General features: G+C 49.3%; 1 protein-coding gene across 3 annotated transcripts in view; it reads left to right on the top strand.

Annotated features, from left to right (window-relative positions):
- LIPC (lipase C, hepatic type) overlaps window positions 1-15,898 on the top strand; it is a 161,042-nt gene that overhangs the window by 137,076 nt on the left and 8,068 nt on the right. For all 3 annotated transcript variants that reach the window (XM_070235911.1, XM_023616665.2, XM_023616674.2), the window contains 2 exons: window positions 1,024-1,257; window positions 4,183-4,428. In XM_070235911.1, coding sequence (XP_070092012.1) covers window positions 1,024-1,257; window positions 4,183-4,428 — 480 coding nt within the window. The remainder of the gene's footprint in view (window positions 1-1,023; window positions 1,258-4,182; window positions 4,429-15,898) is intronic.

Below are 15,898 nucleotides of genomic sequence, written 5' to 3'. Positions count from 1 at the left end.
CTTCCACAGAAGGCCAGTGAGGCCCGTCACCAAGGAACCAGGCCTAGGAGGCTCAGCCAGAATCACAGAGAGGCAGCCTCAGGCCCAGGACCCTCTCCAGGCTGGCTGGTGTCGTGGGCCACATCATGCATTATTAGCCAGGCCCATACAAGTCAGAGGCAGCGGGATGGCTAATTACTCTGTTGTCATCTTGTAGTCAGCCTGATGAAGAAACGAATGTAAGTCACACCAGGACATCTTTCATTTGTACCTATGGGTGAGGGCTGGAGAACAGACGTTTTCATGGCCCCCTGTCAATTCCTTTGCCCCAACGGGGATGGAAGCCAGGGCTGACATGAACATCAAAGCATCCTCCAGAGACGGTAAAGGAAGAAAGACAGAGGGAAAAAAATCTGGAGTGCATAAATACTCCCCGACTACAGTGGGCCAGGAGCGGCCACTTGTCTCATGCAGACACACCTGTCACTTAAGGACCAGAGATTTGAGCAGTCTTATTTGCTCACAACACTTTCACCTGGGAACAGTGATGTCCCAAGGCTGTTCTGGACATTCCCATAAAATGACATTAGTGTAGGAGAAAAGCTAGCTTGTTAAGGGAAATTATTGACAAGATGCAGGCAAACAAAGTCTTTCTTTGATGGGTAGGTTAGAACTACTTACAATAAGCACAGTGGGGTTTTTTGTATGCAAACAGATGCTCTTGAAAGTAGCTTGAGAGGTATTTAAAATTGATTTGCTTGAATAAATCAAGCGTATCCTCATAACCTTGTTTCTACCACTGGATAGTTCCTGCAAACCTCTTTTCCCCATAGATAACGCCCAGCCTGTGTCTAATTTTCAGCACCATGAATTACTGTGGTTTTACTCCAAAAAGGTTACAGCGAGATTTTCTAGAGAAAGATTATGCCCTAGGATTTTCTTCTTCCTGCTAGCTCATGAATGTGTAACAGCATCAAAAAGCTGGAAGGCGCATTTTCCCCCTCCCCTTCTCCCACCTAACGCTTGTCCTTGCTTTCCTGTTAGCACTGGATGCCGCGGGGCCCTTGTTTGAGGGCACTGCCCCCAGCGAACGTCTTTCACCAGATGATGCCAACTTTGTGGACGCCATTCACACCTTCACCCGGGAGCACATGGGCCTGAGTGTGGGCATCAAACAGCCCATTGCACACTATGACTTCTACCCCAATGGGGGCACCTTCCAGCCTGGCTGCCACTTCCTGGAGCTCTACAAAGATATCGCCAAGTACGGCTTAAATGGTAAGAAAGACGACATGGCCAAGAGCAGTAGCCTCCAAGGGCTTACACTCCCCACACTTGCATGGAGCCTCTGGATCCAGTGGATTCTACCAGCTCTGCAGGATTCTGGGAAGAGTTTGGCAAGGGTGGGGGCCCAGGGCATAGGGTCACCAAGTCCGCTCAGAGAGAGAGGGTTTGTGGGAGTGGGGAAGGGCTGGTGTTCCCCTGACAGGCCCCTCCTCTTAACAGGCAGTGGTCATTGGAGCCAAGCTCTGAGGACGAGCAGGGGCCCCACCAGGAACCCCCACTTCTTATCTCCACCCGCTGTCCCAAAGCAAAGTCTCTCCTGGATACAAGCCAGTTGAGTCCTGATGCCTGTGGTTATTCCCCCTTCTCCAGAAGCTTCCTTCTGGACCACATGAGGATCCACTTAATAGATGATGGCTTCTCGATCCTTGGTCTCACAAGAGTGGGACTAACACTTCCACCCCTGTGAGGCTTAATCAGCTGATCCTACAGGACGTTACTGAGATTCTTCCAATTCGAAGTTCAGCACTAAATATGTTCTTGGGACTTCCTTCATCTCAGGGCAGAAACCAAACGTGGCTTTATCTGGGTTCGGATCCCACTTCTCTCTCAAATCCTAAAACCAAACCATTAACAGTGCACATTGATAACATGCGCAGGATTAAGGAAGAAAAATGTCAGCAAAATCCATATGTCCCACAGGCATTCCACATTTCTCATTATTATAAAATATCATCCTGATTGAAACATGCCAACTTACTCTATGCCAGCTGGAGACCCCCACCCGTGCACACCACCTTCTCACCCAAACCGTCCAAAACGAGCTGAGAATACTCTCTTGTGATTACGTCACCACCTTCCCCTCTCCTGTAGCAGAATGACCTTCACACTCGACATTCTCTCACTTTGGCTGGACTCCCAGCTTTCCACCCACCCACGCCTGAGAGAGCCTTCTGGGAACTTCCCTTATCATTCCTTACATCCCCCTCGAGCCATCGCCCCTCTGGTCACCAGCAGTTCCTGGCTGACCATCCAGCTCTCCCCCGCGATCTACACCCTCCCAAAGCTTGACACAGACCTCTGGGATGGTGCTCAGTAACTAGTTGCCTGATAAATGCATCTCTGATCAATTAGTGCTATTGGCTCTTTTGGACTAAACTTCAAAGTGACAGAACCAAGTATATTTATTTAGCTTGCCCAAATTTGGTGTGGTTTTTCTCAGTTTTCTTCAACCTTAATTTTAAAAGTGATCCCATTCTGGGATGGTTCTCCCAACCACACCAGAACAGAAGGTAACTTGGTAACTGCTCTACCACCCTGTCGATGAAAATAATCCATAACCAATCTATAAATGAAAATTTGGGTGAGCTTATTCTGAGCTGAAATCTGAGGACCATGGCCCGGGGCCTTTCTTCCCAAAGGAAGAAAGGGCACCGAAGAAGTGGGGTACTCAGAGTGGTTATATACCCCCAAACAGGGTGTTTCACATATGATTGAAATGTCCCTCCCACAATAGTCACAAGATTGCCCTGTCGGCACAGCGCATGATGGACACAGCAGGTAGTGGGTCGGCTATCTTGATGGGCGTAGCAGGAGGCAAGCCTGTTGTCTCGAGCTGGGCGGCCACAGGTGAGTGCAGCAATCAGTTCCTAGCCTAAGGAAAGATACTTAATCCTTAAGGAGATGCCAACTTTTGGGAGGGGGAGGGAAGTTGCACCTTTATCTCAAGGGCCTTTGTTCTTGCCATAGGGAATATCTAAAGCAGACATACAATGCATGCTCAACAGCCACGGTCAGGCCCTTTTGGAAAGACAAGGTCAGGACGAATTAGGTTTATACCAAATGGCTTCCTCATATTCTCCAATATATCCTATTGCTTGCCATTTTTGTCAACCCTCACCCCCTCTAGCAAGGTGAGCATGAGTGAGTTAGGGAATGTCTTTGAGGCCCGGTTTTCTCATTTCCAGCAGCTGCCTCAAGGAGCGGGGTGAAGGTTCAGGGAGGGGTCGGGTGGAGGCCCTCAGCACGGTCCCTGCCTCACAGCAGGTGCTCAGCAAACGCAGACCAAGAACTGGACTGTCTAGTCTTGGCGTTCAGCCTTCAGACACTTGGGGAAATAGCTTTTGGCAAAGTTACCTGTGCTCTGCATTCACATTAGCTACTTTACATATCTTGTGGTGGTTCCTCAACATTCCTTGAGAATAATTTACTAAAGATTAGGTTAATATTTGGAGAGTTAAAAAAAAAAAATCCATCATAGATAAACCTCCTAAGCTTGCTGCTTTGGGGTAGGCCCATTCCAACCCGGTCACTGGAGTGTGTCCTTCTAGAAGCCAACCCCAGTCTGGCTTTACAGGCCTGTGACCCAGGGGATGCAACAGCTGCTTTGGGTCAGAAGGTGGACATTGAGGGAGAGGCCTCAGCTCGCACTTGACCATTAGCCGAGCCCCAGGAGTGCCTCGGCCCTCATTTACCTAACTTTACCAAGCACAGAGGCATGCCACACCAGCCTGTTCCAGCTCACTTATCCCCAAAGCACTAAGCACGTGTGCTTTTTTAACCATTTGAGATACAAATATTTCTAAAGTGAATTACACTGTCCTGCTTTCTGAAATAATTCGATATTTTCTTAGCGACTTGGGGTTCCTGTGAAAACACCTATGATAACACAGTGTAATGGCGGGGAGCCCCCAGGAGCCCCGTGGTGCGTGGGGCTATGCCTCTCACTACATCACTGAGAGGGATCTACTCTTCCCGTAGTTTTGTGTCCTTGGTTACACCCCGCTGTTGTCGGTGGGTCACTCTCAGCAACCGCACCCCTCCTTGCTAATGTGCTGCTACTGAGAAACAAGACGACCCTTGGAGTTGAGCGTACTTTGGATTAAGGGGGGATAATGTCCTTCTTGGCCTGTATTCCAGCCATCACCAAGACCATCAAATGCGCCCACGTGCGGTCGGTGCACCTCTTCATCGACTCCTTGCTGCACCCCAGCATGCAGAGCACGGCCTACCTGTGCAGCGACATGGACAGCTTCAGCCAGGGCCTGTGCCTGAGCTGCAGGAAGAGTCGCTGCAACACGCTGGGCTACCACGTCCGCCAGGAGCACAGAGGCAAGAAGAGCAGGAAGCTCTTCCTTGTGACGCGAGCCCAGGCCCCGTTCAAAGGTGAGTGTGGGTGGCCCCGAGCCTTCAGAAGGGCAGCGTGCAGCCACCGGTCTGAAGGTCCAGAAGCTCCCCGAAGCCTTTTCCTGGAGCGACTTCGGCTCTGCTATTTTAGTGTTTCTGAAACTGCCCAGATTCCGAGGATGTTGACACAGTCCCTCTCTTTTCCCAAGAATGTGGCCACCTTGCTGCCAAATGCTAGAAGGAGAAAACTTGATACTTTCTGGAACAGTCCTCGGGTCCGCCTCTCTTCGTCTATTTTCATAGTCCCTTAGGACGTTAGATCCGGAAAGCCCTGAGGGGTGACATCTACCACCCAGGTCTCATTGTACAGAGACCTGGAGGCGTCTCCCTCCCCGAGACTAGAACCTGCTGTGTTCATCTCTGCTCACGGCCATGAAAACACAGGGCTTCAGGCTACAGTTGCAGCTCTTCGCTTCCCCTAAAGTTTGAATCAGCTGATCTTCCAGGATATCATTGTCCAGTTGAGGCCCTCCCAAGCTGAAGTTCAGCTGCCAGCATTTCCCCGGTCATACCCTTAACCTCAGGGCAGAAACCGGCCTCTCTGGGTTGAACCGGAGGTCAGAGAAAGGGCTGTGGCTAGATCTTGGGCTGAAGCCAGCACAGAAACACTCCACTGAAGCCTCAATCCTCCTGGAGGGAACAAGCCGACATCTGTTGCCATTAACATTTCTGCCTAATCCTGAAACCAGCCCGTGCATGATTTAGCATCTTCCTGCTTCACAGCCCCTGCTCACGGCGCTGGGAGGAGCTGGCTGCTGAGCTGCTCCATTATTACCGGGCAGATATCTGTAGGTGCAGAAGGTGAGCACACCCTCACCACCACGTGGCGTGGGCACAGCATTTTATACAAAATATCAGATGCAGCCACGGGCTCCTTGTTGTTCCCACGACAGCCAAGCAAGGTCAGCAGGACTGTTATGATCCCCATTTTAGAGAAGGAAAGCAAAACTTGAGTGGGGTGAGCTGCCCTGGGCCACGCAGCCTGGAAGGAGGCCTAGAACCCAGGTCCTCCCAACTCCCAGTCGGCGTTCCTTTTAATATCACACTCACAAGGGCAAGCTCCCAGGAGACTTCTTTTTGGGGGCTCAAGATTCCTCTGTTCATCTGAACTTTTGCTCTCCAGCCAGACTTCCCTTCTCTGAGGCCCAGGAATAACAGAAACGCCTTGTGGGATGCTGATAGCTTCTGAGAGCAGTTGGAGTGAGGGCAGGATCTCTCCCACCTGGGGGCCAGAGGGTCCCCTCCGCCGTCTGTCCCTTAGGGACGGAGGAGCCCTAGCATCCTGCAGCAGGTGAGGGAATTGGGAGGGTCCCCTGCTTAAGGGAGCTCCCCCACCGCAGGCTGCCAATTAGACACCTTTGGGTTAACCAGCTCCTCTTTTAAATGGCAAAGGCCCCCAGAGTGATTAAGCCTCTCAGATAATCACATTTCACTGGATCTAATTTAATCCTGGAATGTTAGCTTTTCAAGAGACCATTCAACCCCACCAGCTCACAGATGGGGAAACCGAGGCCCAGATGGAGGAAATCATTTGCCCTGGGACACAAAAATTTTTTGAGTGATTTTTTACCTCAATAACTGCCCTGGTCTGTTTGTAGGGGTAAGGGAGGCAGGGGGGTGTCGACAAAAATAATCCATAACCAATCTATAAATGAAAATTTGGGTGAGTTTATTCTGAGCTGAAATCTGAGGACCATGGCCCGGGGCCTTTCTCCCCAAAGGAAGAAAGGGCACTGAAGAAGTGGGGTGCACAGAGTGGTTATATACCCCCAAACAGGGTGTTTCACATATGATTGAAATGTCCCTCCCACAATAGTCACAAGATTGCCTGTCAGCACAGCGCATGATGGACACAGCAGGTAGTGGGTCTGCTATCTTGATGGGCATAGCAGGAGGCAAGTCTATTGTCTTGAGCTGGGCAGTCACAGGTGAGTGCAGCAATCAGTTTCTAGCCTAAGGAAAGATGCTTAATCCTTAAGGAGACGCCAAAGTTGGGGGGGTGGGGGAGGTTGCACCTTTATCTCAAGGGCCTTTGCTCTTGCCATAGGGAATGTCTAAAGCAGATATGCAATGCATGCTCAACAGCCACGGTCAGGCCCTTTTGGAAAGACAAGGTCAGGCCGAATTAGGTTTATACCAAATGGCTTCCTCATATTCTCCAATATATCTATTGCTTGCCATTTTTATTTGTCAGGGGTGAGAGCGAAAGTTTTGCTCTCTCCTTGAGATCAGTTGGAAAGAAAGGAGGTCATTAGTCCCCTTCCAGGGCTGGGCTGTGTGTCTGAAGTGAGGGGCTTGGTCCATCCCAGGACATCTGCTAGTGGCTTACAGATGGGGGAGGGAGGCGAGCATCAAGAGAAGGAAGAGCAGTTGGCACAAGCCAGGCTGAGCCCCTCCCTTTTGTCGAGGACCCCAGGTGGCCAACCACCACATGCTGCTGGCATGAGCTTGTTACTCACCCCTAAGATGTCGGTGACCCACAAGTGGATCCTTTTCCCTGGAGCCACTCATGCCAGTAGAACAAGATGGGTTCGGAATAGCAGAGCAGAAACTTCATTCATTGACCAATGACTGAAGGAGACAAAGCTCATGCTGTAAAACACCTCCACCAGGGGAAGGTGAGCAGAGTTCTTACCAGATGGGAACGGGGAGGGTGTCTGCGTCATCCCTTGGGGTGGGGACATTTGGGGCATGCGTAGATCTTCCCTGCTTGCACACAGCACCTTTTGCACACATTTCCTTTTGCCCATGGCACCCCATGGCCGTCTTGGACCTTTCTGGTTTGGACCAGTTCTGTGGTTTGGCCATCTGGGAATGTTCTGTTTTGTTTCCTATAAGCAAGTACAACTTAAAAACAAAGCGTTAGCGTGGCTGGCCCCGTGGCTGAGTGGGTAAGTCCTCCAGCTCTGCTTCAGCGGCCCAGGGTTTCACTGGTTTGGATCCTTGGCATGGACCCAGCACCATTCATCAAGCCATGATGAGGTGGCATCCCACATACCACAACTAGAAGGACCCACAACTAGAACATACAACTATGTACTGGAGGGCTTTGGGGAGAAGGAGGAAAAAAAAAGAAACAGGAAGATTGGCAACAGATGTTAGCTCAGGGCCAATCTTTAAAAAAAAAAAAGCCTTTGCTTAAAAAAAAACAAAGCATTGGACATGGAGAATGTTTTAGGGACTTCCCTAGGTAACAAACTCACAGGGACCCCTTTCCTGTGAAGGAGACCAAAGGACAGCATTGTCTCACCCAGCAGCTACCAAAACCAATGTGCTCATCCCTTCACTTCTTCTTCAAGCATAAACTGAGCCAGAGTAGGCAGTCCCTCCCTCAGGGGGCTCAGTGGAAACCAACCCCCTGGCACAAAGTATGTGCTCTGTGTGTCCCGGGAAGACAGGCAGTGTGTCCCTTGGAGACAACACTTGGATCTTTGTTATCAACTACTCCTCTCGCTCCAGGGACGGCAGATGAGGATGGGACCTACGTGGCCAGTGATAGGGAGGCTCTGAGGCAGGACCGCCTGAAACTACCCAGGCCTCCAACCCCTGACGGGTTCCAGTGATGGACAGCGGCCTACACTGCACCCTCCCTTCTCTGGGCCCTCCAAATTCTCCCCAGGGCTGCCTCGGTCCTTCCTGTGAGCCAAGGCCTGAACTGCTTGGCCTAAGGTCGCTCACTGGTGGGGAGTAGCACCCTGTGGTCACACCAAGTTGCCCTGGGTATCACTGGAAATTATGCCCAGGTGAGACTCGGCCTGTTCAGAAGGGGCTGCTCATGGGATGTTGCAATGTGCACAATGCTACGTCGCACAATATGGTAGCCACTAACCATATGTGGCTATTTAAATTACTTAAAACTAAATAAAATCAAAAATTTGATTCCTCAGTCACGCTGGCCACCTTTCAAGTGCTCATATACATGGCTGCCATATCAGAGAGCACAGAAATAGATCATTTCCAACATCACAGAAAGTTCTATTGATGGTGCTGGTGTGAAGCCTTTAATCTAGGCCCCGTAACTACACCCTTCTCCATCCACCATGGCCATGATCGTCTCTGACGTGGGCCCCCGAAGCCTGTTTCACTGGCACCTCCAGCCTTAGATGAATACTTGCAGATTCGTAGAAGAACAGACTTGCCCAGCTCTGGTTACGGAGAAGCCGCACTCCATATTTTTCAGGGATGTCTAATTGTACTATATATTTTAGTGCAGGGCCTGGCTGGGCAAGATAAACATCGCCTCCTGATTTTCGTTTCACAAAGAATGACTGGCTTGGCCCTCACTCCTCTGGTTCCCAAGATATTTCGACAAAACCATCAAAGGATCTATTTTCTTCAAAGCTTGTCCGCCAGAACTCTGTAAACCCTGGGAGAGTCCAGCAGTAGCAGGAGAGAATGGGGAAACATTTGCTGAGTGAAAGGAGGCGATTCATCGCCCACTTCCCTTCTCACTCTCTCAGGAGGAAGCTTCACCCGTTTGGGAGCCCGTTTTCTTGAGAGAGGGCAGGGACACGAATCTGTGCTGAGTAAGTGCAGTTTAGCAAGCTCCTTATCTAATTAAGCCTCATAACAGTCGGATGAGGTAACTGGGTGGAGGGGAGAGAAGTGGCAATATGGGGCCTTCCTCTACCACGCACCATACTGGATGTGTGGCACAAAGGACCTCATTTATCATTTAACCCTCACTACAACTCAGAGAGAGAGAAACAGAGATGGGGGAAATTGATTATGCTTAATTTTCCAATAAATGAGATTCAGAGAGGTTAAATCATCTTCCCTAAGTCACACAGTTTGTGAGTGGCAAATGCAGTGTTTGACCCCAGGTCTCTCCAATTCCACTGCCCTGGCTCCCTTCACTCCACATGGCCTCTTGCGGGTAGGACCCAGGCCTGTTCACTCCTGTCACCAGCTGTCTGTGGTCCCCTCCTCTCCAAGGCTGCTTGTGGTGGTAGGTCCCCCCCTTTCGGACTCTCCTCTTTTCCCCGTCCTCCCCGGCCTGCCCTGTCTCCCTGCCCTCTGGGCATCCTCCAGCCCTGGGACTTGCTTTTGTTGCTACTCCAGCTGGTTAGCACACTCTCTTCTTCTGGTTAGTGGCATGACCAGTCCATCTGTGACTTGGGGAGCCTTGTCTGTTTATGGCTTTTCTCAGCTACTTCTTTGGAAGGTTTTCACTGATTTCCAAGGAGGCTTCCAGAAGAAGCAGTAGGTATAGTAGAGAGAGCACAGGCTTGGGATTGGGATAGGGAGTGTCCAGAATTTGGCTTTGCTGCCAACCACTTATGTGGCCTTGACCTAGCGACAAAACCTATGTGGGCCTGTTTCTTCAGCCATCACCATGAAGTGATTGTGTGGGGGGAACCACTAAAACTGGCCCCCACGAGTGGGGCTCAGAACTGTGCCTGGTAAGCCCAGCAGGTAGGAAGGGAATAGGTGTCCCCGAGTCGACACCTTCTAGAAGCCAGGCGCTTTTACATATAGCATCTTGTCACATCCTCACAACAACCCTGTGGGAGAGCTCTTAATGCCCCTTTTACAGATGAGGAAATTGAGCCTCAGAAACGGCTCATGACCACGTGGTGGAAGCTGCTGGACTCCAACCTAGCGCTCCCATCTCTCAGTTGAGGGCTCTGATTGCGTCCCACACGGACCACCCCCGGCACAAACAGCTGGGAGCAGGATGCCAGTCAGCACACCTCTCCTTCCCCCTCACACACTCACACACACACACACCTCTCCTTCCTCCTCACACATTCACACACACACACACACCCCTCTCTCCTTCCCCCTCACACACACACACACACACCTCTCCTCCCCCCTCACACACACACACACACACACACATCTCCTCTCCTTCCCCCTCACATTCACACACACATTCTTCTTACCCCTCACACACATACACCTCACCTCTCCTTACCCCTCACACTCACACACACTAACTCCTCGCTCTTCACACACAAAACAACATTCCTTGGCCTCCACTTGCACACACAAACACTTCTCCTTACTCCTCACACACACATACACATACTCCTTCCCTCTTACACACTCACACACACACACAACCCTCCTCACCCCTCACACGAACTGACACACATGCACTCACTCCTTACTCTTCACACACAAGACAACATTCCTTGGCCTTCACATACGCGCATACAAACACTTCTCCTTACTCAGCACACACACACACTCCTTCCCCCTCACATACTCACACATGCCTCTCCTTACACACTCACTTCATCTCACACACACATACTCCTTACCCTCACACACACACATGCAACACAATACCCCTTGGCCTTCACACACACACACTCACACACTCCTCGATCTCTCTCCCTAGCAGAAGGGGCAACTACCCATTGAGGCAAGCAGTCAGTCTCGTGACATGGGGCACCACATTAATGGGGCGGTACTGTTAAGCCCACACGTGCCCACTAGCGTGAGCACGTCCATGCACACAAACCTATGCTTGCAAACCCTCACCCCTTTCTTTCCTCCCTTGAGCCTGCTCTGAGTCAATTCAGCCAGGCCCGCAGCACAGTAACCCCCTGAACTCACCATCCTGGGGCCCCTGTGATGTTTGCAAAGAGTCATGGTATCTCCCAGAGCCAATATCTAACGATTCAGAATGACTTTTCCGAGGAGGCAAAAAAAAAGAAACAAAATACTCTCTTCATAAATTCCACAACCTGATGCTCACAGTGGCTTCCTTGTGAAAAGAAATTTGTTTTTTTTTAAAGTGCCACCAGTGGGGACCACACGAGATTAGATTCCAGGGTTTTTGGGGATCTGAACCCCAGGAGGACTGCCTGGTGAGGAGGCTCTCCAGAGGGGGACATCTCTGCTCAGGTGGCGTTTGCAAGGTCTCACTCAGGGTTAACGCGCTCTCTCGTGCATTGTTTCTTTCAGACCTGAAATCATTTCTCCTGCCTGGATTGAGGAATGTGTTGTGCTGCCTTCTTTGCAGTCACAGGATCAAAAGCATTTTCCCTAAATCATTTTTTAAAATCCTCATTAAACATGTCATAAGATAAAGTGGACAAAATTACTCACACTTTTCTCCTTAATCTTTGTAACAGCATCGTTGTCCTGGCGGGGTGAGGGGGAGTAGGGAATGACGGCAACTTGTCTTTTTTTTTCTTTTTTTTCAAGAAAAACACAAAGCTCCAAAAGAAGAATAATTAATTCTCAGTACAAAAGGCCCTTTCCTGTTTTAAAAAAATAATTTTCTTTCAAGATTTCTCCAAAAAAGTCACTTTCCTAGTTCAGGTAATACAGGATGCCCCACACTATTAACGTGCTCTGAGTTTGGCAGCCCTGCGCCCTCACCTCCGGGCTTCCTCCACAGTCCAGGCACCTTTTGTGAGTTCACTCAGGCCCCTCACAGTTTACATACCTTTCGAGGTTCAGACCCCCTGCACAGGTCCCACCCAAGGGAGACACTGCGAGGGGGACAGATCATTCTCATTCCTAAGATGTGAGAGCTAGGGGGCCCTTTGCCATCATGTCAGCCGACCCTGGGTTTTCCGCAAGCACCTTGCCCCAGAATCCTGGAACCATGACATCTGAGACACGGCAATCGATCTCCTCCTCCTCACAATGTAAGAACAAAGGAAGACAAAAACCCATCTCCAGGGCAGGGACGTGAAACATTCATCCCTGCTCAGGGGCTCCACATTCAGGGCACAGACAGGAGAAGTGATAGCCCAGGATGGATGTCAGCGGGTGGGAGCCGCAGGCACTCTGTCTTGGTGGCTTCATTTCCAGGCAGGTTTGGGCCGCAGCTTCTCTTCAGGGGCTGAGCAGTTGCCATTTGCTTTCAAAGGGTGGATTCAGCTTGCTAGAACCAGAACCCCAGGAGAAAGAGGGAAAGGTCATTTGGAATCAGACACCGGAGTTCGAATTCTGCTCTACTTCTAACTATCCGGTGACCTTGGATCCATGTCCAAATCTCTGCCTCCTTGTCTGTAATTCACCAGGATAATTGACACCGTATCTGTCTAGGTCTCAGCAGAAAACAGGATTCCACTCGCCCAGGTCAGCTGAAGAGAGCAGGCAGGACTCCTTACAGAAGTGGCGGTATTAAGGAAACCATCATAGGGTGTGGACGCACCCCAATCTAACACCAGGCCCGCAGGGGAGGGAAGAGCCCTGGAGAACTGGAGCTGCAGGGGAGAGGCCGCTGACAGCAGCTATTCACAGCGGGGTTACTCCAGGTCGGGCCCCAAAGCCAGAGGGAGCAGAGGAGAACACCCTGACCTCTCTCTGCTCTGCCCTGACCTCCTGCCAGCGGCTCCCCAGTGGTCAGTCCCAACCAGATACCATCCGGCAAGGGAGCCCAGGAGAGGCAGGCCGTGGGGTCACATCCTGGGGCTCAGAGCTGGGCAGGGAGTGGATGGGGAAAGCAGGAGTGGGTGTACCAAATGGAGTCTAACCAGCGTGTTATCCTTCTTTCGTCTTGTTATGAGGACCAAAATGTACGCAACATACGTAAAATACTTAGTATGCAGGCTGGTGCATAGTAGGATCTCAGAGAGATGGAATTCTGGTTCTCTTATTTTCTTTCTTAACACTTTTCAAAGCTTTTTCTTTTTCTGGTAAGATTCTAATTAGAATACATGCTTATTGTAGAAAATGTGGAACTTGCAGAAAAGCATAAAGAAGAGAATAAAAATTACCTGTCTCCCCTCTCCAAAGAGCACTGCTCATATTTTTGTGAATGCCCCTCGTTCCGTGCATTGTTTTATCAGGGTTAGTCTCATGTTAGAGATACAATTTGTATCCTGTTTGTTGTTTGGGGATTTTTTTTCCCCACTTCTTTCATAAGCATTGAAATTGTTCCCAAAATATCCTTAGTGACTTCCTACGAGTAAATCACATGGTTGGGACTACGAACTGGGAATCAGCAGACTGACGTCTCATTGCAGCTCCGCCAGCTCTCAGCTGCGTGACAGTGGACAAGTGACTGAACTTTCCTGAGCGTCAGCTTCTTCGTTTGTAAAATGATGCAGAGGGAGGATAAAGTTTAAACATCTTCCAAAGCTGCTGGAAAGAGAAATGAGATAATTATATGAAACGATTAGCTCAGCGTCTAGGACGTCATGAAGAGCTAAGTGGTAGCTGTCATAATTGTCGGTACCAGTCCATTGTCATTCCTCTATTAGTGAATATTTAGGGCTTTTCTGATTTATTTTTAATGAAATAATTCTGTTATGACATTTTTGAACTTAAATCTCTTTCCACCCTTCAGCTCTTTCCTTAGGGTATGTAAAGCTATTGGTCCCAGGTATAGACATTTAAAAACACAAGTTCTAGAGCCAGGTGGCCTGGGCTTACATCCCAGCTATGCTACTTACTAGCTGTGTGATCCTGGAAAAGTCACTTAACCTCTCTGTGCTTCAGTTTCCTCGTCTCTAAAATGAGATAGTACTAGTATCACCTGTTGTAAGGATCAAATGAGATAACAGATGCAAAACACCTGGCACAGGTAAACAAAACAAATATTAGCTTGGGTTATTATCATGCATACCAACAATCACGTTCTTTTACTCATTTATCCCCAACAGCTTTTAGCCCTGGGCCGAACATCATTTGGGTCGACTTCCAATTAATGCGTATTAAACGGGATTAAAATGGTTGCTCTGAGCATTCCTTGCGTACTCTGGAAGATGGCCCGCCTCCTTATGAGGGGGTTAACCAGAGGCCAGTCCTCCCCCTCATCCTGTCCACATCTTAGCCACCCCCCTCTAATGATGGCCTGTGTCTTCGGGAGGTCCTTTCCTTTTTGTCTCAGTCCAACTTATAACACTGTTCGCTTGTTACAGAGTTCCCTAGACAGATCCCGAATGGTGTAAGGCCTCTCCAGAGGCTTCTGGGATGATAAGCCAGAGTCCCTCTTTCCACCACTGCCACCTAAGGATTTAGGGACACTTCCTGGGATTTGGGCCCACAGCCCCTCTCTTATTTCTCACCCACAGTCTCATAGTCTTGAGAGCATCAAACTACTTTATTCCAGGCTGGAGGGTTTGAGCACCTGGTATGTACAGGGCACCGGAGCAAATCCACCATGAAACCCAAATGGGAAGACTGTTTAGGCCAAAATATAGGGCTGTGTAAATAATCCGGAAACCCAGCAATACAGGCATACCAGGACACTGCAGCTGGGGTGCTGGCAACACTCCGTTAGCAACAGCTGCTGCTAGGTTAGTGGGCAGCTACTAACCTCCAGTGGAAATACACCATTCGGGAGTTAATAGATTGATTCATGAAGATGATAAATTGCCACACGCTGGGTGTGTGAGGTGGATGATCAAGTGGCTAGTTCCATGATCTGTGATTTCCAGTAGGAATTCTTCCCCAACAAAACTTGAAACTCAGGTTTTGAATTCTCAGAGGTAATTTTCATCTTGCTAAGTGTTAATACACATCCTGATACTCCCAAGCAAATAGTCAGTTCATTCATCCCACAAATGTTTAAGTACCTACTACATGCAAGGTACTGTATCAGGATTAGTGGATTAATCCTTCTCTAGAACAGGAAAGGCAGATACACAGCAAGTGCGCCATAAATCCCCTATCCTTTGCCCAAGAGACAGCAATCTTCCCAAGAGCCTGGACATGGTCTCAGACACCGTCTCAACATAGGGCTCTAGAAAGTCCTACCAATCAAATGGAATTGACACGCCATTAAACCCGATTGCAATCTAGATGGTAAAACAGTACAGGTACTTAGAGAATATGGAGACAGCAACAGAAAGAAGTCTAAGCAGCCATCAGCCATCATGGAATGAGGTGGAATAATTTTGAAAACAGCCCCACGGCTGGTTGGTGTGACAGTGCAGTCTACGCCAAGGCCATCTTAGGAGTCTCAGCAATAGGTCCAGGCTAAGAGCATAGACTTTGCTATGTGACCTTGAGCAAGTCACTTTACCTATCTGAGCCCTGGTTTTCTTATTTATAAAATGGTGATGGGACCAGCCTCGTGGCCGAGTGGTTAAGTTCTTGCGCTCTGCTTCGGCAGCCCAGGGTTTCACCAGTTCGGATCCTGGGCACAGACACGGCACCACTCGTTGGGCCATGTTCAGGCGGCATCCCACATGCCACAACTAGAAGGACCCACAACTAAAAATATACAACTATCTACTGGAGGGATTTGGGGAGAAAAAGCAAAAAAAAAAAGATTGGCAAGTTGTTAGCTCAGGTGCCAATCTTTAAAAAATAAAATAAAATGGGGATGATAATAACAATACCTCCCTTGTAGGGTTATTATGATGAATAAATGAGATGATGCAACTTAAAGTGTTTAACAGTACCTAATAGTAAGTCATTTGCTTTTATTAATTAAATATAGACAGTATCTAGGCAAAGAAGAATAAAATGTTACCCTCCTCCAAACGACCCATTAGAAGGACATTCTGGACATTTGATAAGATGGAAAACT

Source organism: Equus caballus, chromosome 1 (genome assembly GCF_041296265.1).
Source record: "Equus caballus isolate H_3958 breed thoroughbred chromosome 1, TB-T2T, whole genome shotgun sequence".
Lineage (NCBI taxonomy): Eukaryota > Metazoa > Chordata > Mammalia > Perissodactyla > Equidae > Equus > Equus caballus.
This window is presented reverse-complemented; position numbering and strand designations above follow the sequence as displayed.